At 48.6% G+C, this 22,386-nt stretch overlaps 9 protein-coding genes across 9 annotated transcripts; 5 read left to right on the top strand and 4 right to left on the bottom strand.

The window, feature by feature from the left end:
* Positions 1 to 3: 3 nt before the first annotated feature.
* Positions 4 to 2,290, top strand: VFPPC_11326 (daxx family domain-containing protein; the record flags this gene model as incomplete). Its single annotated transcript, XM_018289554.1, has 3 exons — positions 4 to 302; positions 355 to 1,091; positions 1,140 to 2,290. 3 exons carry the CDS (start codon positions 4 to 6, stop codon positions 2,288 to 2,290), a joined length of 2,187 nt encoding a protein of 728 aa, XP_018136314.1.
* A 3,365-nt stretch (positions 2,291 to 5,655) lies between these two features.
* On the top strand, positions 5,656 to 5,853 carry VFPPC_18395 (hypothetical protein; the record flags this gene model as incomplete). The annotated part of the gene is made up of 1 exon (XM_022430013.1): positions 5,656 to 5,853. The coding sequence occupies one exon, from the start codon at positions 5,656 to 5,658 to the stop codon at positions 5,851 to 5,853; it is 198 nt and encodes a 65-aa protein (XP_022285003.1).
* A 280-nt stretch (positions 5,854 to 6,133) lies between these two features.
* On the top strand, positions 6,134 to 6,885 carry VFPPC_14907 (hypothetical protein; the record flags this gene model as incomplete). The annotated part of the gene is made up of 3 exons (XM_018292675.1): positions 6,134 to 6,382; positions 6,432 to 6,721; positions 6,771 to 6,885. The coding sequence occupies 3 exons, from the start codon at positions 6,134 to 6,136 to the stop codon at positions 6,883 to 6,885; spliced, it is 654 nt and encodes a 217-aa protein (XP_018136316.1).
* A 640-nt stretch (positions 6,886 to 7,525) lies between these two features.
* On the bottom strand, positions 7,526 to 7,850 carry VFPPC_18396 (hypothetical protein; the record flags this gene model as incomplete). Its single annotated transcript, XM_022430014.1, has 2 exons — positions 7,526 to 7,756; positions 7,815 to 7,850. The coding sequence occupies 2 exons, from the start codon at positions 7,848 to 7,850 to the stop codon at positions 7,526 to 7,528; spliced, it is 267 nt and encodes an 88-aa protein (XP_022285002.1).
* A 605-nt stretch (positions 7,851 to 8,455) lies between these two features.
* Positions 8,456 to 8,775, bottom strand: VFPPC_17031 (hypothetical protein; the record flags this gene model as incomplete). The annotated part of the gene is made up of 2 exons (XM_018294781.1): positions 8,456 to 8,517; positions 8,565 to 8,775. 2 exons carry the CDS (start codon positions 8,773 to 8,775, stop codon positions 8,456 to 8,458), a joined length of 273 nt encoding a protein of 90 aa, XP_018136317.1.
* A 231-nt stretch (positions 8,776 to 9,006) lies between these two features.
* On the top strand, positions 9,007 to 10,112 carry VFPPC_11322 (mitochondrial substrate/solute carrier; the record flags this gene model as incomplete). The annotated part of the gene is made up of 3 exons (XM_022428750.1): positions 9,007 to 9,103; positions 9,168 to 9,893; positions 9,934 to 10,112. 3 exons carry the CDS (start codon positions 9,007 to 9,009, stop codon positions 10,110 to 10,112), a joined length of 1,002 nt encoding a protein of 333 aa, XP_022283930.1.
* A 763-nt stretch (positions 10,113 to 10,875) lies between these two features.
* Positions 10,876 to 12,444, bottom strand: VFPPC_14906 (reverse transcriptase; the record flags this gene model as incomplete). The annotated part of the gene is made up of 1 exon (XM_018292674.1): positions 10,876 to 12,444. One exon carries the CDS (start codon positions 12,442 to 12,444, stop codon positions 10,876 to 10,878), a length of 1,569 nt encoding a protein of 522 aa, XP_018136319.1.
* A 1,152-nt stretch (positions 12,445 to 13,596) lies between these two features.
* Positions 13,597 to 14,991, bottom strand: VFPPC_11320 (hypothetical protein; the record flags this gene model as incomplete). Its single annotated transcript, XM_018289550.1, has 1 exon — positions 13,597 to 14,991. One exon carries the CDS (start codon positions 14,989 to 14,991, stop codon positions 13,597 to 13,599), a length of 1,395 nt encoding a protein of 464 aa, XP_018136321.1.
* A 4,058-nt stretch (positions 14,992 to 19,049) lies between these two features.
* On the top strand, positions 19,050 to 22,320 carry VFPPC_11318 (hypothetical protein; the record flags this gene model as incomplete). Its single annotated transcript, XM_022428749.1, has 3 exons — positions 19,050 to 20,168; positions 20,238 to 21,979; positions 22,056 to 22,320. 3 exons carry the CDS (start codon positions 19,050 to 19,052, stop codon positions 22,318 to 22,320), a joined length of 3,126 nt encoding a protein of 1,041 aa, XP_022283931.1.
* Positions 22,321 to 22,386: the final 66 nt, after the last annotated feature.

Below are 22,386 nucleotides of genomic sequence, written 5' to 3'. Positions count from 1 at the left end.
GAGATGGAGATGAATTTGCTTGCCAAGATTTCCGACTATTTGCGAGAGGAATTCCTTAACGACGACGAGTTCTCCAGGTGTGTTGCGGAAGCACAAGTTTCTGGCAACCAGTGGATATTGTACCGGTCTTATAGCACCAACCTTCACGCTATCGAGGAGCAATTCCAAATCGAACTTTGTAACGAAGATGCTATTCCACATGTACGATGCGCCCTGAAGCTGAATTTGCAGAATCATGATGCTCCTCAGGAAGACACTCGAGCAAAGATTTTCAAGTCAGGCGTTTGGCTTGGCCCTAAACTGTGCGTTCTGTGGCAATTGCAACCGAGTCGGGGAACTAACCTATGGATACAGAGAGGTCGAGGTCAATAGTCAACAGAGGAACTCACCTCAGCGTCCATCTGATCCGAGCATGTCGGGGTTTGCTGCACGAGTTACAGGCACTCCCCAAGCTCCGATCGACGATACCAACGATACCGACGATACAGACGATACAGACGATGCAGACGATGCAGACGATGCAGACGATGCAGACGATGCAGACGATGCAGACGATGCAGATGATGCAGATGATGCAGAGTCCGAACTCGACGCGCAATTAGACACTCCGAAGGACAAAACGAAAGGGACTGTGGAGAAGAGCATTCTCAAATACGCAAAATATTTTAACACCGGTAGCCAAATACTTGTCAGGAAGCCAACAAGAGCGCAAAGCAAAAGGCTAAAAGGCATCCGACAATCCGCGGCCATGGCTAGAATGAAAAGTAGCGCAGGCCGCACCATAAATCTCAGGGAGTTTTGGCAAGAATGTAAGGAAAATGGAGTAAAGGGCCATGAGATATTTTCTGTAACTTTTTCCCACACAAACTTTTTGAAGACGGCCGTCGCTTCTACGAGCAGTGTGGGATACTATTTGTCTGGGATAACAACACACCCCAAACTATGGCCACAATCTGTTCCTCGACCTACCAAACGCGAAGATACGACCATGTATGCCTGTACATGTGCCGTCAACCGAATGCTCAAACTAGTATCGAAAGTAGCTGAGTATTATGGCGTCACCGCAATCACAATATTTACGTTCCTAGAAGGTCAGTCCTCAAACGACAGCAAACCATGCCTCGCTGACGATTACACAGTTGCAAGTTTCGGCATGCCCAAATTTGGTAACGACAAAATCACCGACACAGACAAAAATAATGCTGAAAACGACTGTAGTGATAGCGGTACTGACGGCGGTGGTGGTGGCAACCATGACGACGACGGAGACCATACTGACTTCTTCTACGATGGGCTTACCTCCTTTATTGACTTGTTGTGGCGGCGCCTGGCTGCGATCGACCCGAAGACAGAGCAAGTCATGGAGACGGAATCGGACACAGAACCCGAGCAAGAGACAGTGGAGGGCCCACACACTGTGCCAACAATAAACCCATTTGGCTTTCACTCGTGGTATACAGAAGCCGACTATAACCGCACATGCCAGACACTGGATCAGTTGATCTTTATGAAAGCCCGACGAGAGATGCTGTATGAAATCTCCTCAGACAATATATTGAGAAAGGGTCGAGACAGACTGGTTGGCATTGCTAAGTCTCATTTGAAGCCTGATAAATCCAGAGAATTCATCCTTCGGCATGCTCCAAAGCTGGCGAGGCACATACCGTACGACCTGAGGGTGGAACGTGCGACATGTTCCGAGGATGACGCAGAGAACATTAATATTGCGCTGCGAATTATGAACGGGGAGGCCTCTACCGAGGAGTCGACTGCGGCTTCGATGGCTGTTGTCTATGTAATAGTTGACGTTTTGCTGGACAGATATCCGAAACCGAGGCGCGCAAAGAAAAGAAAACGAATGTCCGAAAATATGACAGACGAAAACTTGGGCGTGCCGTACGAGCACCGTCTACCACACAAAAACTCAAATCGGAACAAGTCACTCTCTCAGGGTAAACATCAGCCTGCACAGTTCTTTCACAACCCTTCAACCCAAACTACGCTACAGCCCTTCACGGCACACAGTGATTGGCCTGGCCAGGATATGCAGAATGGCACCACTGGTTCCCCTACTTTTGGTGACCTATCAGGGCTAATTAACACCGATCCAGCGATGGACTTCGGAATGGGCATGAACGCTCATGACAGTCTTCCGCCATTCAACCCCTACCTTACCTCTAATTCCAGTTGGATGGACACGTTAAGAATGGAAATGAATCTTGATATGTCACTGTTTGGCTCATGTGACAATTCGAATAGTGGTTTATTCCAAAACGAGCAGAGTACATGAATATAAGAGGCTTCAACTTCGATTTCTTAAACTTTGCGTACGGTCCGATCCATCATGTAATACGGAACTCGGAGACGGAATTTCGTCTCCGGGTATATCATCAAGCAATCCTGTTTCCCAGCAGTCACAAACGTTTCTGTCGAAAATGGCTCCCCGACTCCTGCCACTTGAATCTGCGTGTTCTCATGTGTCATCGGAGTCAGTATGACAATATGACTAGAGCTTGCAACATGAAAATCCTCCGGGCCATCCCCGGTACGGACAACTCGCGGCCCTTTCTCGATGGGACAAACTTCCAACCCTCGATCTCGAATAATATCATTGATAGAAGAATCCTGTTCCTGTTAGTTCGGTGCCACTGACAAGCAATGTGTTCGCCTACCATTTTCAAGAGTACATCAGTGTATCTTCCAATCTGCACTGTTTCATAATAAACCCATGCCTGTCGACCCCGCTGGTCCACATGTTTTGTGGCGGGTAGAGAAGCTAGGTTGTCAATGGTGCTACCCAGAAGGCCGTGAGGCAGCTCAAGGTTGAGGAGTTTGTAGCGAATTTCTTGAGCCATTTTGTTTGTATTATCGTGTGTCTATGAAATCCTGTCACGGAACTGGCCTTTTATATCTTCGTAGGAGGTGCTCTGGGCAGTGGATGCCTAAGAAAAAGATATTGTGGTAATGCACGTCAAACTCGTGACTCTAAAACCGGGTCCACCCACCAAACTTGAACGGACCAGTCAAGCAACACTGGGTATTACCTTGCTATTGAACAATGCATAGCCATAATTTCATAGCACCATTGATTGGTTAACTGACAATAATCGGGGCAAAATATTCTCTGTGAATCGGGCAACCAGATACTCTTGTGTTTCTATCTGTTGATTTGGTTTGAGACATGTACTATGACATTTTTTAGCAGATGAGTCACTACCTAGTGGCACGGCCTGTGCCACTACGTTACACAGGTATGAGAGTTGTCAGCCAGAATTGAAAACAATAAGTTCAATTGCAATACTATCTAAAAGAGCGAGTTTACGCCAATTAAATACTCATTGCAGTACTGCTCCCTGTGAGGCGGCAGTTTTAGAGTTGCCGTCACTTCCCAGGCAATAGAATACTGTGCTTGCTTTGAATGAGCGGCTTGGTCTTGGCGTATGAGTACTGTCAATTGTCGGGGTGAAGCTGCGATACTATTGTGTAATGCAAAATGAGTGACTGGAGCACTTAGCCGTGGACATAGCCATCCCCTGTGTCCCGAAGTTGATACATCAAACTATTACCCGCGCCCCCCTTTCGCCCAAGTTGCCTTGTCATGGTCCGAAAGTGGTGGCAAGCAGTCATGAGCGTTCATACCACGTAGTCCATCACCTTCATCGAATTCCGTTGCATCTGTCCCGCTTCTGCTGCCAGCCGGAGACAAAGAGGAGTTAGGACTGCTTGAGATTGTGGCTTCCCGCTCGTAGGATTCATCGGTGTGGGTAACATGTCCCAGTTCATGTTGCGTGCCCTGAGGACCGCTTGGGTCTACAAACAATTAGCAATAATATTGGGCATCGACTGACTGTATTGTAATTATATGGATCCGAATACTGCTGTGGTGTGCCACGGGACGGTATGAGACGAGCTGGCTGGGGAGTTGGTCACAACTCACCCGCAGAGTCTGAAATATCAACTTGATCTACCACTGTACGGGCCGTCGAAGAATCCATAGGCCCAGCCGTATCCGGGAGTTCTGAATCACAAGATGGTAAGGCTGAAGATGTCCTAGTACTTCTTAGCCACGTATATACACTGCAGAGCACACATAAATACCTGGTATGTGGTGCCAAATTTTCAGCTACTTCGTAATGTGTACGCGATGGCCCAGATGAGTCCGTCTCGCTGGATTGAACTAAGGGCGCAGGGAGAGTGCTTCCAACTGGGCGAGGCGTTGGGGAAATGCCTTGCCTGTTATTGTCAGCAAACTTCTTCACACTTATGACGGCACAATGTTGGCTTACTCTTCTTCACCTCTCGTAGACTGGGGTATAAGACGTTCAGCCATTTTCAAGAATAGTTACGAGCCAATGTAGACTGGTAGGAAGACCTCTGTCTAAAACTTCACAGACCTTCAACGGAAATCTTGGACGTTATATACCGATCAATTCTTGTCTCTTACCCCAAGTGCTCTTGTACATTGGTTTGATATCAGAGTTTGTTGCTGTAGGCTGGTTCTGATCTATATTGATCGATACACTCCCTTTCTGATGCCAACCAACATCTCTTCTGCAACCCCCATCACTGTGCCGTAACCCTTGCAAATCAAATCTTGTAGGTCCTACCGTATGGTCTGGGTTGTGTGTGACTATCATCTAGTTGAAACAATGCTGCTTCTCTCGCAAATAGGAAACACAGAACCAACGAGGTACATCATTGAAGAATCAGGCATCCAGTGGGTTAGAGGGAGAATAATGTGACCAGAAAGGGAATATCCAAGGTGATCATTACAAGTAGGCAAGAGTGAGCGCCCACTGAACTGACTTGCATACCACTTCTAAATGGTTTAACATGCAGGTTACATGCGACAGTGTTCATGTCGCCGGAAATGGGTAACAGGGTTGCGATATTACATGTTCGTCATGATCTCGGCACCTTGACCAGCGAGACAGTGGCCGAGACCTTTGAGCCGTCGACCATCAACGCAAGAAGCAACAAGCTCATCTGCAAGCCACATCATAAGAGGTTGCACCCATTCATCGTCGACAAAGTCGAAAAAGTACATGTCCTACCCACAATCTGTTTCCGAGAACTAAGATCGCAAGTACTACGGCGGGCTGAGGTTTCTCGTCGTAGAACCATGCTCCGCAGTACGATTAACACAGCTCACTTGAAGTGGGCAGGACGGCTATTGGAGCAGGCGACTTGCTCTCGCACGTCTCATGAAGTCATTGCGCACTCAAACAAGAAGTGCGCGTGTCACCCAAGTGCGCATTTATGTGTATCTGTGCGGTGGCCATGGCCGGCAATTTCGAAAGCGCTCTGTCGAACCATCAGTCATCGCGGAGAGCATGTGTGTTCATCACTGCTATATTATATGGCTACGAGCAATGCTCGAACTTTTGGCTATCTGTGCGTAGCCTTTGTCGGTGCGCACTAGAGTATGCCTGCGCGCATTTTAAAGTCGTGCGCGCAAATGCGCCCATTTCAGGCATCGTTTCAGACATGCATGGATCTCCACCTTCTGATGAATCCCGCAGGTCGGTAAATGTCGTCACATGCGTCACTTGCACTGTGATACTGATGAGATACGGCCATTACGGTGAAAGCAAAGATAATCTCTATTGACAGTTTGTACGACAGTCTACAATATGTAACCAGGTTCAGCTAGCCATGCCGAAACAAGTGACTCGGCGCCCGAGAGTCTGCAGTCGACCGTTGCAAATGCAATGCGAGTCAAATTTCTCCTGCTCCATTGCATCGTCCGCATATGAAGCCTTTCTCGCTTTCGCCAGTGCCCTTACAAACCGGGCATACAGCCATTTTGAACAGGTATACGGATTCACTCTTAACTACCAACGATGCCTTTAGTCGAGGTATATACTAGTCAAAAGAAAGTGATGGGCATACCAGTGAGTGCTGTGGTGTGCGGTGGTGCTGGACTCTTTTATTTTCCCTCTCCAGTTCGCTGGGCTGTTTGATACTGGTGATTAGGCACCTATTGCAATGCATTAAAGGTTTGAGTGTATCCCAAAAATGTCTAATTGGGTATGCCCCTCAAAAGGCGAAAATTCGGAAAATCACTCTGCCGTCGTGGCCAAGTCCTGCCCCGCCCCCACCTGAGAACCAGCACTTCTGACCTACTCCCAACATGACGACGATGCTCAGAATATCACAACTAATGGAGCCTTCGGAGCCATCAGAAGGCGGAGCCTGGGGACCGCATAAGGTGTCTGAAGTCGTGGCTGCCACCGACTCTGTAGGTTTCTTCAAAGAACAGGGTCTTTTCTATCAAGAGGATGCCACAGTCGGAGCCATAGTAAACGCCTTGGATGCGCAGGGTTTGTCCGGTACCAACGAGGGGTTTAAGTTCTTCACGGGATACTTGTTCGGGGATGCGGTATGTGGCAGGAAGAAAATTTCTCAGTACATTTCTGACTAATGCGCAGCGTATTCGGCCGATACTCGAACCATATCTGAAGCATCCGAATCCACAATCGAGTTCAATATTCAGTGCTGACCCGGGACATACCTTTGCTTTCTCGACGGCCCCAGAAGAGGCTGGACGTGTGGTTATACAAGTTTGGAGCACTGGCTCACGAATGGAATTTTATGAGAAATCTCATGCCAAAAAATTAAAAGGCTTCCTAAGCGCAAATGGGCTACTGGAAATAACTAGGGCTTCACTGAAAATGAACGGCTGTGACTCCATTTCTGTTCGCATGGATAAAGGCGGAATGTAAGATTTCATGACCCTAACAGACTGTCCTAAGCTAATAGAGACGCAGCGCGATTCTCCACCCGAAGCTGGCGTTTCAAATCCTCGAAGGATTTACGAACACTTATGGTGTGCAAATACCGATGGTCAGACAAGACGACAGCGAAAGTGCGAAAGAAAGTTGAAGACAATCCGTTCTGCTGAGCACTCAAGGCCCTAGAAGTTGGCTCGTCTGTGCAGTGTCCAAACGTACGGGAAGGGCAGTGCTTTCTGTAAAAGGCATACTCGCGACGCAGCTTCCAGATATTGTAGGTAGCGGCCACAACGGAGTAGATATTTCGTTTCCACCTCCATGTTGATTATACACTGACGGAGGTACAGACCAGATAGGAGCATGTTCATGCTCTGCCCGCTCAGGCCAGTTTGGCGTCAGACTTGCCGATAGAGTTTGATTAGCAAAGCCTGCGTCAATTGACTGCAGTAGATCTTGCCCATCCAAAGATTTCGGGAGAGGTTGAATAATATCGCTGGCGAGTGACACACTCGAGTCTGCCGCTCGCTGCCTTTTTGCGGGAGGAAAATCTGTGTTTTTCGCAGTAGAAGTTCTCTTTGTTAACTTTATAGCCTTCTCAAGTTCATTTCCGGCCTTCATCCGCATCTCTTTTATCTGTTGCTTTACCTCATTCGTCGGGTTTTTGAGAGCGCATTTGTGTTGCCAAAATTGATTCATTCTGAAAAATTCCTTGTGGCAGCGTACGCATTCCTCCTCGCAAGAGCAATCTAGGATAGGTACTGTTATACAAAGTTGTCTGAATTGGGTTACGGTCACCTACGTTTTCCATAATGTCGGATGAGGTCATGGAGCCGATCAAATGAAGAGTCTGGTCCGTTGCAATCATCAGAGGGACAAACATGCAATACGCGATTCGCTGCACTTCTGTTGCTAATTCCATTCTCTTTTTGACGTATTTGGCCCTTCACATTGGCATGCACGGTCTCCAGTTCATGATGTTTGAGACGTCGCTGAAGGCGTGAATACAGTGTTGAGACCTCCCGCTAGCCTTGATGCGTTAGACAACAATTCAAACGATAATAAATCACGTCGACAATTTGCATACCTGAAATATGGAAGTTCGCTCACGAATCTCATCTAGCAAGCAGACAGCGCATTCATCCTGACATCTGTCCATGATCGTACTGGTTCAAGAGCAGTTTGTTTAATGATCGTGAGGGACGAGTTCAGTCGAGAGCTCCGCTCATCACGGAAGTGCTGTTTGCAAGCATGGGTGTTGACTACTCATGTGCTCAGATGTACGCGCAGAAAATGCCTTGATTTACGCACGGTTTGCTTTTTTCAAAACTGCCTAAAAATTGCCTGCATGAGACTACTAAGGACGGTGCGCACTCTTAAGCTGAATCGACGCGTAGTCTTGCGCACGCCACAGTGCCCAGTGTTGTGCGCACTTTTTTGCGCAGCTGCACGCTTTAGTAATTGACATCCCGTGAGTTATCCCCCGCCAGCCGCAGGTTCATGCAAACCGTTGCACTTTGCAAGGCGTACTCAACGCCCGGATTTGTGCGTACAAATGCCCAGCTTGTTTTCTTGGTGCACAGGTGTTGAGTGCGCTAGGTTACCAGCTGAATTTGCAATGCGCAACCTCCCACCTATGCTACCGCACCTTCACACAACAAAGCTTTTCTTAAACATTTAAATGAGGTTGACTCCGGGGAAGAAAGTTCAAGATGCATTCACTCTCAATCGAAACCTTCATCTTCAGCTTCATATAGCACGAAACTAGATCTCAAGGTAACAAATGCTAACATCCATTTTCTGTTGTCTATCAAAGGTAACTGTTTTCTGTGCAGATCAAAGCACCTATTATGGCGAAGTGCACGTCCTGCGGTGGAACTGGTAAGGAGAGGTGTGGAGGGTGTGGGGGTACTGGTGCCACCTCTAGCGAACCATACACGTGTTTTAGCTGTGGTGCAACTGGCGAAACGACTTGTTCATCCTGTAACGGATCAGGTGCGAAATGATCAGGATCCATAAGCACAAGTAGTTCAGCCATAGCCATGACACTCTTTTTTTCCACTAACGTGGTTTTTTTTAATGAGGGCTGGCACGGTTGCTTCTACAAAGGTTGGCAAAATCGATGTTCTCATACTAGTTGCATTGTGTAGTGTATATAATCCCCACTTCCCAGTCTTTCTTCTTTGCGGAAATTAATTTTGCCGAGCCGCCCCGTTGGTGAATCTTCTGCCGCAAATATCCACTGCCGCTCTGCAATTCCAGACATCGTAGGATCATGGTGGTGAGTACCCAGGAGCCTACTCATCTGCCGCAACTTGCGGTAAATGAGACAAAGAAGCCTCAGGTACAGCCTTGGGTGCATCTACTCGCCGGCGCGTAAGATCTTTCAGAGCTCTGATATGAAGGCTGCAGACTGACATATTCCCAGGAGTGGAGGCATGGTGACGGCCACCATTACTTCTCCTCTTGACGTCTTAAGAACTCGACTTCAGTCAGATCTATATTCCTCTCCTTCCACTAGCCTACGCGACTCGAGATCTGGGCTTCGTTCGTTTAAAACCCCCCTTCATCATGTTTATGACACGTTCCGTACCATGGGCACAATTAGGGGCCGCGAGGGTTGGCATGGCTTGTTCCGCGGCCTTGGGCCAAGCCTAGCCGGCGTTGTCCCTGCAACCGCCGTGAAGTTCTATGTCTACGGCAACTGCAAACAGCTCGGTGTTCGGTATCTAGGCTTTGGGCCTGACGAACCCATTGTACATGCATTGGGAGCTGTCGCCGCAGGCCTAGCAACTGCAACGGTAACGAACCCAATTTGGCTCGTGAAGACGAGATTGCAACTTGATATGGCTCAATCACACGAAGGTTCTTTAATGCGTCGATATAGGGGCAGCTTGGATTGCATACGGCAAGTCGTTCGGTCTGAAGGCATACAAGGGCTCTACCGAGGGCTGACGGCCAGCTACTTGGGCACAGCTGAAACGGTCATTCATCTTGTGATATATGAGCGGCTTAAAACAGTCTTCCATAAATCGCTGGCCAGGATCAGAACTACAGATGCACCGGCCCTCGGCGAAGTAGCCAGCTGGGCCAGTACAAGTGGCGCCGCCGGATGTGCTAAAGTAGCCGCTGTTCTAGTGACGTATCCTCACGAAGTATTGCGCCTAATATCTGCCACTTAATGTAAGCTAATTTTTGATAGGTTGTAAGAACGCGATTGCGTCAAGCACCGGTAGAGAACGGACAGCAAGCATATTCTGGTCTCCTGCAGTGTTTTCGAATAATATGGCAGACAGAGGGCTGGCGTGGATTTTACGGCGGTCTGACACCACATCTTGTACGCTCTGTTCCGTCGGCAGTAATCACACTTGGGGTGTATGAGTTTGTCTTGAGACTGGCTAAGACACCTACAATCAAATATTAGAAGGCATTTACTTCATAGCAATGCCCTCATGTGCACACATAACATCTCCAGCCTATTGTTGGCAAGCAGGCCCATTAGCGACAGCAAAAGCAGGTTAAGAGAAGTCCTCCGACTTGAGGAGTGCAGCGAAGGGGCTACTTGTCCTCGATAGCCAATTTTATATAACGTGTGGGAGATTGCGAAATGACGAAAGCTTGGATCAGCCAACATAGAACGTAATTTAATGTAACACACAGCCCCATCACTAAGTTCGAGTGCATCAAAACATATCTCATTAGCTCATTTGCGGCCAGGAAATACCTGCCAGGGCCATCCATATACTTTACCCAAAGCCAACAGATGAGATCATATCCAACAGATCAGTGAATGACCGAGTGCTCTGAAGTGACGATCGCATTCCTTAGGACGCTTTCGGCCTCCATGACACAGCCAATGCCATTTCCGCACATGCCAAAGTGTTTGCAGCACCACAGTGACAGCCACCTGCGCCTCATGAGGCACGGTGCAGGCAAAGTTCGTCGAGTTTGCGCAACGGGCCTTTGCCTAGCAAATTTGTATCACTATCTTAAGGCCATGCTATTTGTCTTTGAGAGGAAGGCTGATAAAGCACAGGTTTTGTGTGTATGTGTAGTCGTTAAATGCAATTCATCTCTCGATGGGTAAGACCTAAGCTAGAAAGGCCGGCTAGTACCATTAATTCGAGCACATCATATGCTGGCACTACCCCTTTGCACTGCGCCGTCTTTGCTTTTTGGCCGGACCCGCAACGGTGAAGGAGGTGTTTGGAGTGGCATCTACCTGACAGTTCTCCAGCTCGTTGGTAGGGTCGATCTCCGATTGTGACTGTGACAGGTTGTAGCCCTCAAGATCGCGGGAAAGATCTGACTCATGAAGCGAGGCGACATCGAGACTAGGATAAGCAGGTAGCTGGTCAATTGCGGAACAGATCAGTGAAAAATGACCCGGCATCCATATTTCATATACGTTCTTGATAAAACGATATGACGTGAACTTCTCCTTGCCATCAAGCTCTGTGAAGTCGAATGTGCGGATTGTATGACGATAATATTTTGCCTCTCCACCCGTAAAATCGGCATAATGGCCGTAAAGTCGTACTTGTCGGTGATCGTGTGATACCGAAAAGGCCAGTATCTTGCGATCTATCTCATGCTCCCGCTTCACCACAAGGAACAATTCAACAACGCCTCGTACGGCCAATGTTGCCGTATGAGCGTTCTGCCGGTCTGCTTCATCAAGAGATGTAGAGCCACATTTCACTTCGCATGACAAAAATGGGAAGTAAATCAGGTAGGTTGCCATAATCTTCGATTGATCTCCGGCTATCCTGTTGCCAATCATCGGCGCCATTTTCTCAAGCTGGCCACTGGAAAATGCCTCTCGCTTGAAACCAACGGAGTAATCTGGCTGAGGGCGGGGATTTGTCAAGGGAACCGAATTGCTCCAACCTTCATTTGTGCTTTCAAGAAGACATGCCAGCTTGTGTACGCCGCGATGTGCGAGTTTTTCAGCGGAAGGGACAAGCTCTGGTGTGATATCGCGATTAATCCGGGTTTCATTCCTATCCACTACGCTCTGGCATGTCCTGGAGAATAAAGTGTCGCTAAACGACGTGTCTCGCGGGGGTTTCTGCTCGGAGTGTAGTAGTCTCTTAATTAGCTTTTTGCTTTCGTCGGAAATTCCTAAATCCGAGTCTTTCATGTAACTTTTGTTATCCTTCAATTCTTCCTTGTAACGAACGTCGCGATAACGGGCACTCTTTTCTTCTCTCGGTTTTTGATCACTTGGGGTTACGGAGCTTGCAGAGCCAGGTTGCGATCGCTTGCGACTTCGTCCCCGAAGTGATGACGCTGACTTCTTTCTCGCTAGAACACGATCCATGTTGCGGTCGAAGAAAGATTCAGGCCAGTTATTACTCTCTACCCAGGAAGCGATTGGATTGGCTTTATTGTCAGTCGAACGTAAACACGCGGGTGAACAATCCACAATCCCTTGCTCGTCCTCGCTTCGCCCCTTTCGGCCAACTTGTTGTTCGGCAATTGCTCTCTCGTGGTCTGTTGCGGGTGCTTGGCCTGAATCCCGTAACTTCGTCCTCTTGCTCGTACTCTTTTGTCGGTCGTCTTGGCGCTTCCTTTTGTTGCCCTTCCTTCCGCAATCTGGTTCTTTGCGCGCTGGCGTTGTAATGTCGGTGAGGATCGAGCCTTTGGGACGTGGACTCGTGTCACCATGAATATCTCGCCCAGCGTGTGTTTGTGCTCGGGTTCGCACCATGGCAAGGAGCGAACGGGCCAGACCCGTGTCTTATGACGCGCATGAAGCTGTCAAAATCGAGGAGAATGCTGGAGTTATGGTCGAAGTTTTGTCCTGGCCAGATTCGGGGTCTTATGGGGCTGCGTCATGTGGCGAGCAGCGCTTGAAATTGATTGGGTTGCAGCAAAGCGCGATTGCTGGGCGGGACACAACAGCACACGAAAGCCAACCAACGTCAGGTGCACTCTCTAATTCTCAAACCTCGCCAAGTCTAGCGTCCGGTGGTGGCGTGTCTCAGGTCTTTCAGTTTGAGCCTCCCCTTACATGATAGCGGCTATTAGGAAGATACAGCGACGAGCAGCCCAAGTGATCACGGGAGCTTTTCGCACTACCGCGGGAGCAGCGGTAGATGTGGAAGCTCATCTACTCCCAGTGGAACAGCAGCTAGAGCAAACCGTTTTGGAGACGACTATGCGTATTCGGACCAGTCCGCTATACGATGACATGGCAAAGTGCCCGGGAAACGTAAATCCGGCGCGATGGACACGGCAACAACGCGATGAGTGCAGCCCCTCAATCAACTCTCGAGCATCCTGGAACACAAGTACGACGTGAAACTGGATAAACTTGAGAAACGCAAACCACATGTCGTCCCGCCTTGGTGGAATCCTCCGTTCATCTGTATCAATGAATCCGCCGAGGAGGCTATCGAAGAACATGACGCCACAGATCCAGAGACCATACGTGTGTATACCGACGGAAGCGCCATTGCGCTGTGAGCTTGGTGATTGTCGGTGAATATGGCGCACTTTCCTGGTGTGTTTGTCGCTGCGTTGATATCAAGCACCGTCTGGAGTGCTAGTACCAACCAGCCCTTTGAGTTCTGCTGCGTATGCCGTGGATACGCTTGATGCCCCCATATATTCTGTTGTTTTAGTTGGGACGCCATGAATATAGGATTCAAGTGTTATTGCAGCTGCACCAACATGGCCGTTGATGTGGAAGACGCTTGGCTCAATTTGGAGGCGTCCACTTAAGCAGCCAAGTTGATATTGCTCACACACGCAGCACCATTATAATATTAACACCATTTTTCGATCCAGGGCTGTCCAGGTTCAGCGTCCACTGATCTTACAGAATATTTGTTCTGATACGAAAAGTAGCATTCGACTTCTAAGCGGTATCGTGTGCCACGTAGCGAAAATAAACATTGACTGGAGTATCCTTGAAAGCCCCCAGAATAACACCCCGTTGAGCATCAGAAATGTCCACCGAGTAGCCAGCATACTTGCCAAATACTACGTCAACTAGATTCAAATTGGTAAACTTGCCAGCGACAACTTGGCCACCCAATTCAACAACATCATCGATGGCTCTGAGGCTTTTCCCCAGCTTAATAGAAAGGTGTTTGACAGTGTCGGGCAAGATACTCGAAATGCAGCTAGCATCATTGTGCTCTTGCGTCATCAAATTAGGCTCCTGCAGCCCGTGGTGGCAAAAGCTTTGCTCATCCAAAGATAAACTCTCCAGACATTCTAGGCTTGAAAGAGCCGAGTCTAAATTGGCGTGGTCAGTGGTCACAGCTGAATCGCTTGTGTCAATGTCAATGCGCTTCAGCGTCGCACTGGCTCTGCTAAGAGCTAAAATGATCTGAGTCGGTGAGAACTCTCGATGTTCAGCATACGGATTGCTGTCAGACTCAGTACACAGATTGACCTCTTCTAACCGAGGGCATAGGCTGGCGAAAGTCTGAATTTCGGCGTTTGTATTTTCGCCGTTCCACGACGTCAAGGGGAAGTGCAAAAAGTCCATCACCTTCACCTTTTGCAATGCTTCATCCGATAAGTTATCCAATGTGAATATATGTCCTTCGAAGAATGGCACAATGCGTAGTCGATGCAGATTTGGTGCCGCGTTCAATAAAGCAACGATCGGCTGCAGTGTTGATGCGTCGTCTGCCCTTTGACCAAGGTAGCCACTGGCTATTGTTAACGTTCGGAGGGATGGAAGTGCAGGTCGTGGATGGAGATGTTCGGCTCGTCGTGTGAGATGAGAATACATGAAAGGTCCGGTGTTCTCGTTTGCTTGGTCACCATAACAGAAAATGGGTGTTGTGTAACTCTCAAGATTGGGCAACAGGGAGAGCAGAATCTCAAAAGCAAACGTGGGCTTAGCCAGGTTCCAAGCAGTATGCCCCTCGGGGGAAGTTTGGTTCGGTAATAGCAAGTTTAACTTCTTTCCAAGATCTTCTAGAACCTCCACGTCCTCCCCGGAATTTGAGTTGAATCTTATTTGCCGTGTCCGATCGCCCAAGTCAGGGCGACTGACAATGAGCCATAGAAAGGCATTTGAATCGTTCTGAGGGCCTAGAGCGTGAAATAATATGGGCTGTGCAATGGCTCGCAGTCTTTGGCAGCTCTCAGAGATTGATTTGAGAGCACGCAGTTCGTCAAAGCCTTTGTAAATGCTCATGGATCGAGGGAAGGGCAGAGTACAGTGAAGACACAGATGAGAGCAGATCTCGGTGAGACACTCAGTGGGGAGAGAGAGCAAATTGAAAGTGGTCATTGTGAGAAGAATGGTCTTGGTGGTGACCAGGAGAGGTGACTACTGGAGGTGTCGGACGATGTGTAACTTGATGGAAATAAGCAATCCATAAGCAACCCCGCCGTTTCACTCTTTACAGAAATCACGAGGTTGGTAAAGATCCAGTCGCTCATTCAAAGCAAACGCAGTATGGTATTGCCTACGAGGCAACAACAATTATCATACTGCTGCCTGCAAGGCAGCAGTATTCTAAAGTATTTAGTATTAGTATTATTCCACTCTTTTTTGTGGGAAATCAAGAGTCTCTCGTGGCCCGATTCACAGGGGATCATCTGCCCGAGTGTCGTCCAGTTATGCAAGCAAGTCGTGAAGTGTGACATCGTCAACGGGCTAACCTAGGCGGTAATGCCACTGGCTAACATCGCTCACAAGAATACTCTTATTGACCCGTATATGATAAGTCCATATAGAATGTATTCGCTCAAAAAATACATTTATGTGCACAGAATGTCCAAAACAAATTACTTCTGAAGACCTCGATTGTCTAATTCAGTATCAGCAGGGTGTTCAAGCGGGGTTCCTCTTCGGCCCGCACCATCTACCCCGCCCGCCTTGTACCTACCCAATGTTCTTAAGTGGGTTCCGGGGGATGAGCCTCCATCTATCAACGTCATCCTTCACACCTAAGGGGCGTTTAACTGGTTTGCTGGCTGAGGATTGTCCCTTGGTTATTTGCTCTCTACCGCCCTTCCTAAACGGATTTTTGCCGTAATCTCTCCTTCATCTCGTCTTAGCCTTGGTGATGACAGTTTCACCTCCATAATGCGCTTACTGAACGTTGACACTATCCAACTCGAAGAATTTATCGTGCCACCGCCATATGTCACCCTCTCTCATACCTGGGGCAGCGAGGAGATAAGCCTACAAGAGTTCGGTAACATTGCCTTCTCGAAAACCGGATCAAAAAAAAAAGGATGGACTAAGATTGAGGAATTGTGCAAAATGCTGCGAGAGTCTCACGCAACAATCAAATATGCCTGGGTCGATACTTGCTGTATTGACAAGACAAGCAGCGCTGAGCTGTCCGAGGCGATAAATTCCATGTTTCGGTGGTATAGTGACTCGGCGTTTTGCTGTGTCTTTCTGAGTGATGTCGAGAGACAGGGGTGTCATCTGGGACCAGAGTTCGATCAATCGCGCTGGTTTAAGAGAGGGTTCACTCTGCAGGAGCTTCTTGCCCCTGCTGATGTTCAATTTTTTGACTCAGCCTGGCGACTTATTGGTAACAAGAAGCTTTTAGCGAGTAGAATCGCTGGTATCACCAAAATTCCGGAAGACATTCTCACCAACGGTGGTTTCCAGTTTGCCAGTGTTGCGCAAAAGATGTCGTGGGCTGCTGATCGACAGACCACACGCATAGAGGATATTGCTTATTGTCTTTTAGGCATTTTCGATGTTAATATGCCTCTTCTTTATGGTGAGGGAGACAAGGCATTCATACGGTTGCAGGAGGAGATACTTAAGCGGACCGATGATCAGTCTATTTTTGCTTGGGACGCATCTAATATTGATCCACAAGTCGGGAAAATTGGCGTCTTGGCACCATCACCCACATGTTTCTCAGGTAGCAGTGGCGTTCAAGCTTTGCCAGGACCTCTTGGAGGGAATGAAGTGATTTCGAACAGAGGTGTTAGCATTGATCTTCCGCTTCGCAATGTGTCGCAACAACCGCTGCCGGATTTGCATGGCATACTCCACCGAAACACGAGCGTCTTGGCGATTCTGTCGTGCCTTGTACAGCGGGGCTGCATTTGACATCCATAAGGAGCCGGAGAAATTCATTCGGGTCATGTGTGCATATTTGATGATGAGTGACGAGGAGCTAGGTTTGGATACCTTTACCAAGGCAAAAGACAACAGGTTGTTTGTCACCATACCTATCGAAGCTCGCGGGAAGAAGCGGAAACGGCAACTTGAACTCGACCCAAATCCAATCGCCCATCAGCGAGCCATTGTCTGTCGTGGCACGTCTTGCTTCCTTGCCAAGACCACTGGCGCAGCAGAATTTGATAGGGTCGTGAAATACTCCTGGACTTCCAGCATGCGACCGCCCGAGGCTGATCTGCTTAACAAGGCAAATGAACGCGGCGTCAAAGGTCTTGCGAAAGTGGTTGGTTACCACGAAGAAGTCACTAGCATAAGCAGGTTGCGTGAAGGTCTGGTCTTTTCGACTCCGCATAAGTTTCGTGGCGTGCCACGCAGTGCCAATACGTCCTTATCGCAATCGCAACCCCCACTAAGTCACTCTTTCAGCCAGTTCCCAGGCCTCAGCATTGCCAGCAGCGGACATAGAAAGAGGAGGTCGACGGATTGGTCAAGCAATGCGTCTAAGAGATCTCGGTCGAATAGCCAGCTAGCCGAGGCTGAGCACAGAGAGGACGGAGCCACTTACCCTGTCCAAGACCCGCAAGGTACTAGTCTTTTTCAGCAAGATCACGACCAGATACCTTATGCCAACCGCATCCTTCGCGTATTAGCCATATCCCCAGCGGGACGGTCCATTAACCAGTTCAAGGCTGTTATCGAGCTCCTCGAAGGCCTTCGTGACGCCATTAAAGTGCATCAATCACTCTACACGGACGGAAAAATTCTGCACCGAGACATTTCCGAAAACAACATCATTATCACCGACCCTGGGAATTCCGATGGCTTCAAGGGCATGCTCATCGACCTTGACTTGGCGAAGGAAGAAGGCAAAGGTCCTAGTGGAGCCCGGCATCGGACGGGCACGATGGAATTTATGGCTATTGAAGTTCTTCTAGGAGTTTCGCACACGTATCGCCATGATCTCGAAGCATTCTTTTACGTTCTAATATGGCTCTGCGCTCGTCGAGGCTGGGCATTATCGAGAGCGTCAGGTCGGCCGAAAAAAAGCATGCTATCGCGGTGGTATACTGGAGGTTATGAAGACATCGCGCAAAGCAAGCGTGGAGATATGGACAAACATGGACTGGAAGTCATTCTGAGGGAATTTCCGGAAGTTTTTGATGGCGTTAAGCCTTTGTGCAGGGTAATAAGAGATGTATTATTCCCGCATAAAGATGGTCTCTTTACTGGCACTCCGCGGGATCCGAATATTCTGTACGATCCAATCATCAAGGCATTTGATGATTGTATAGCAGGGATCAGGCTGAGCGAGGCAAAGACGTGATACCTCCCGCAAAAAAAGGGAATTGAATACCGTTGACATTGCCTGTTCTTGCAGTGTTTGACATATAAGCTCTTCGCTTCAGGTGTGGCAATAGAATGATGGTGCTACTGCCTCGAAACATCTTTTCGTGACAACAACAAAATGCCGCTGAAACGAGCATATCCTTACTGACGGCTGCTGCCTGGAAAGTGGAGTGAACACAGCCAACCAATGTTTCCTACTGCAACCACTCCCACTTCCTCACACCACTGCCGTGGGCACATGGGATGCCACGCACCAGTTAGAATCCATGTGGAGGTCCGATCTTCTCTCGGAACCTTGATGGAGACGATGTCTCCAATATTAAAGTGTTGAATGATGTGCTGCTTAGAGTACTTCTGCATCATCCGAAGCTTTGCTCTCTGGGTTGCCTTCTGGGCTTTCGCAATTACTTGATCTGTAGGCTCTGACACCCGCTGCTCTTGATCTGGCTCGGGTGTTGGAGAGCTACGAATTGGTGGCGAGATTCGTACGTTGATTTCTGACCCTACCCCGGCTTCTGGGCTTATAAGCATGGTAATCTGGGAACTGCCTGGGCTAACCCCAATATTGATTACAGGACTGGAAGCAGGAGTGCCTGGGCTAAGGGTACAGATTGGAGCTTGGGCGGAATCCTCTTGGGGGACGCCGACAGCAGGGTCTAATCGCTTTTGCTGATTTAACCAGTCAGTATAGGGCCATGAATGGCGGCCAAGTGTCAGCCTCACTCTCCTGGCTGATATCAGGTACCATTGGGCCGCAACAACACTTGTCGGATAAGATCCATCAACAGCAACCTCCAGTCCAGTTTCGCCAGATCAAAAGCTCTTTATTCACTTGATCCAAGACAATGTGTTATTTCGACCAAACTCAATGGGCATGTGGCTATTGGAGATGGGGCCATTTTCGCCAGCAATGTAACAAGGAGTATCGCATGGGAGAAACTTGCGGCCTTAAACTCGTTTACGAGATCAAAGTCGAGCACGACGTGTGCAAACTGTGCCATGACACGGAAAAGAAGCAGCGCCGGTACGACAAAATGTACCGCGACGTTCAGCGATGGCAGCAGGAGGCCAACCGCAATGCGATTATCGAGACGACTTGTGGTGAGATGCAAGAGATCTCGGGACAAATATATCGCTTAAATGAAGAACATGAATTCAGGGTTCAAGAAATTGGTGGCGGTACAGATTCTTCTGTCTTGAGCACCTCGTCTTTTGCATCCCCGCCGAGGAGTTTTCCAATTAGAGGTACTGGGCCATCAATCATGCCAGCCCCGATACGACTACCAATCCACAGCGACAATTCGATCAATCATCATTGGCATTTCGAAACAGCTCCTTTGCCATCTCCAAACTTATCGTCGAGTTTCTATAGCAGTAAAATATCACGAAATAGACTAGGTGTTGATACTAGCTCATCGTCTTTGCCGCCCAATTCCACCAGCTTGAGAACTCCGAATATTCGGCCACAGGCGCCTGCTCGCGATAAGATCACTTCTCGATCTACTCTGGACAGCGAAGATGAGGATCAAATGCCATATGGCAAAACAGTCGTGGCTTTCGAGCCTTTTGGCGAAAGCAGTCAAACGCCCGCGTTCACTGACTTACACCAGCAGCAGCAGCACATCTCACAACCGAAAGAGGTCAACAGAACGCTAGATTTTGAGTCATCACCTTCTCTGAAACAAATCGAATCCTTCATTAGCCCTCTTTCCGATAATACCGATCGAGTAGTGGCCTTTACTTGTCTGGTGAATTGGCAAGTTCTGGCCGTATACAAAACGGAGTTGGAGCCCGGGACCGATCTTCGCAAGGTCGTCACTCTCACGGGAACACTGACCTGTGCGGAATTGAATACTTGCAATCAGTTTATGAAGAAAATATGGGACTCCACAGCGATGATGGAAATTGTCGCCAAATTCGTGGAAAATCCGTCAACCAGGCACGGTAAGCTTCTTTATCTAGCAGCTCGTGTTGAATGATGCGATGGACATAAGCTAACTTACTAAGACATCAAAGTTTCTGAAAATGTAGAGGTCACTATTGCGAAGACGTACGACGATGAAGCCGGTGAGCGTTCTTTGCCTATAGCTTTGACGTCATTCCATTTTCGCGGTCCGTTGTGTAAGGTCGCCATACTCCTTCAGCAACTCGCTTGGCTCGCGGCGGCATTCCCTCTCCCCACGCGAGATATTTTGACTGTATCGGTTCCTTTCATAAAAAACACCGGAAGTGGGATGTTTGAGATGGATGTAAGGAAAGTATTGCCGGGTCAAGATGGTCAGTTCTGCCTTTTCCGTGATCTCGATAACACGCAATGTTGGCATAATTTGCTACGAGGCGCTGTGCTAGCCTACGGCTTTCCTATATCAAATCGACATGAAGGTCTGGGTCTAGAGATACCATTCGATCTGATGTTAGGTCTTGCCGACATTCGTACTCAGATTAATGCTGGCGATAAAACAATTCTTCTCGGAGGATCGGGCATTATACTGTATCCTACGAAGCGTTTGTCAGGCGGTATGCAATGGCACTGCGCCTTGGTTGATGACGAGGACGATCACACTACGCAACGTTATGACTCTGCCGTGGCCATCATAGAACAAAACATGGAAGAGTTTCCCAGCCAAAGGATGTTTCTCGGCTATTATCCACAAGCAGAGGTGCTTTTGGGGACAAGGGAGCTCGTTGACTCAAATGGCCTCCAAGCGACGGAGTCAAAATTCCCACTCTCACCGCCCAGGGTAGAGTTCGCAAACGAAGGCACTCTTACAGGCGGCTTTTCCGTTAAGGGTATCTTGAATATGAATCTGAGTGGCAAATATGTCATGACAAAAACATTACGAATATCACTAGGAGGCCGTGGCTTCCACGAATTAGTAGACGAAGCCGAACAACAGCCGGCAATCGTATATGATGGGGAAACAAAGTCCGCGTGGCTGGTTTCCGAGCTCAGTATCGTCTTGCATCTCGCTCTGTCGTACTTGTCGTCTCACAAGATACGAGATCGGCGACAAACGGGCTGCAAACAGCTCGAAGGAGAATGGCCATTATTGCCTTATGCAGAACCGTGTTCTGACGGTGGCAGGGAAGCGCGTCGAGTCTGCAAACAACCAGAGAACTGCAGACTAGAGCTATGGGCAGAAGAAACCAAGAACAAGACTTTCGGAGATGTGATAGAGGATATGTTGAAGGACTTTCAGTCGGTCAGAGATGGCGTCGTAGCGCAAGGCAAAGCCACGCGCATATGGCCCATGCCGAAGTATGGGCTCAGAGGTTGGGAGTATACCGATTTCTTGGGTAGGAAAACACACTTCTGCCAAAAGGAAGTCCCTCGCGAGGGGCACTACGCCCCTTGGTGGGAGCTTGCAAAAGAGAAAAATACTCTGGTGATTCTTGGAAACGGATTTGGGTCCTTAATTCGACCTAAGGCATCGTCAAAAAGCCCCTTTGGGCTTGTCAACATACCCCCGGGATCGAGGCTACTGGTGGCCAGTCAGCCATGTATGTTGATGATGATGCCTTTTGTCGATCGAGCACGCCCTGCTCTTGGCTCGTTGGAGTGGAGGTCCATCGCGAAGCATCAGCGTTCATGCAATTCCTTTTGTGACAAGACATCATGCTTTTCTATCCAAATCTTGCGAGCGAAGTCATCGCTCGCAAAGGATTACACTGAGCGGCCGAGAGAGCGGGTGCTGAGTGCGCAGGCGGTTATCTTTGGGGAGTGCGAGTATTATCATACGGCTCTGTTCAATGCAATGTTTATGATAGGAAGTCCGCTGTGTACATTAAAGAATCGCTGATTCCATGTAGCATGACATGTAATTACATACTAGTATATAGTATAAAGTTAGATCATCGTGTCATAATTTGTTCAACTGTCCAAGCTACAAAGGTCCAGCGAATACGTTGAGAGCCGGTGAAGCCGCCCACGAGTATCCGAAACCACGGGAAAAGAGCGAACCAAACCAAGAAACGGTTAGAAAATTGCCCGTGACAATTTCGCTTGCTGGTGGATCCCGAAATTCTCATCCAGCATCTGCTTGGCTTCTGCGACCTCAACCAGCAAGGCACATATCCAACCGATCTGGTACGCCTCCCGCGCCGGAGAAGTCATGACGTTTGCGCTCTCAGGTCGACATAGCCCTGCAGCTTCTAATGGGAGCTTTTCTTCTCAAGCGTTCA

The sequence above is a fragment of the Pochonia chlamydosporia genome (genome assembly GCF_001653235.2).
Source record: "Pochonia chlamydosporia 170 chromosome Unknown PCv3seq00015, whole genome shotgun sequence".
In the NCBI taxonomy this organism is placed as follows: domain Eukaryota; kingdom Fungi; phylum Ascomycota; class Sordariomycetes; order Hypocreales; family Clavicipitaceae; genus Pochonia; species Pochonia chlamydosporia.
Note: the sequence above shows the minus strand (reverse complement) of the source record. Positions and strands in the feature narration are given on the sequence as shown.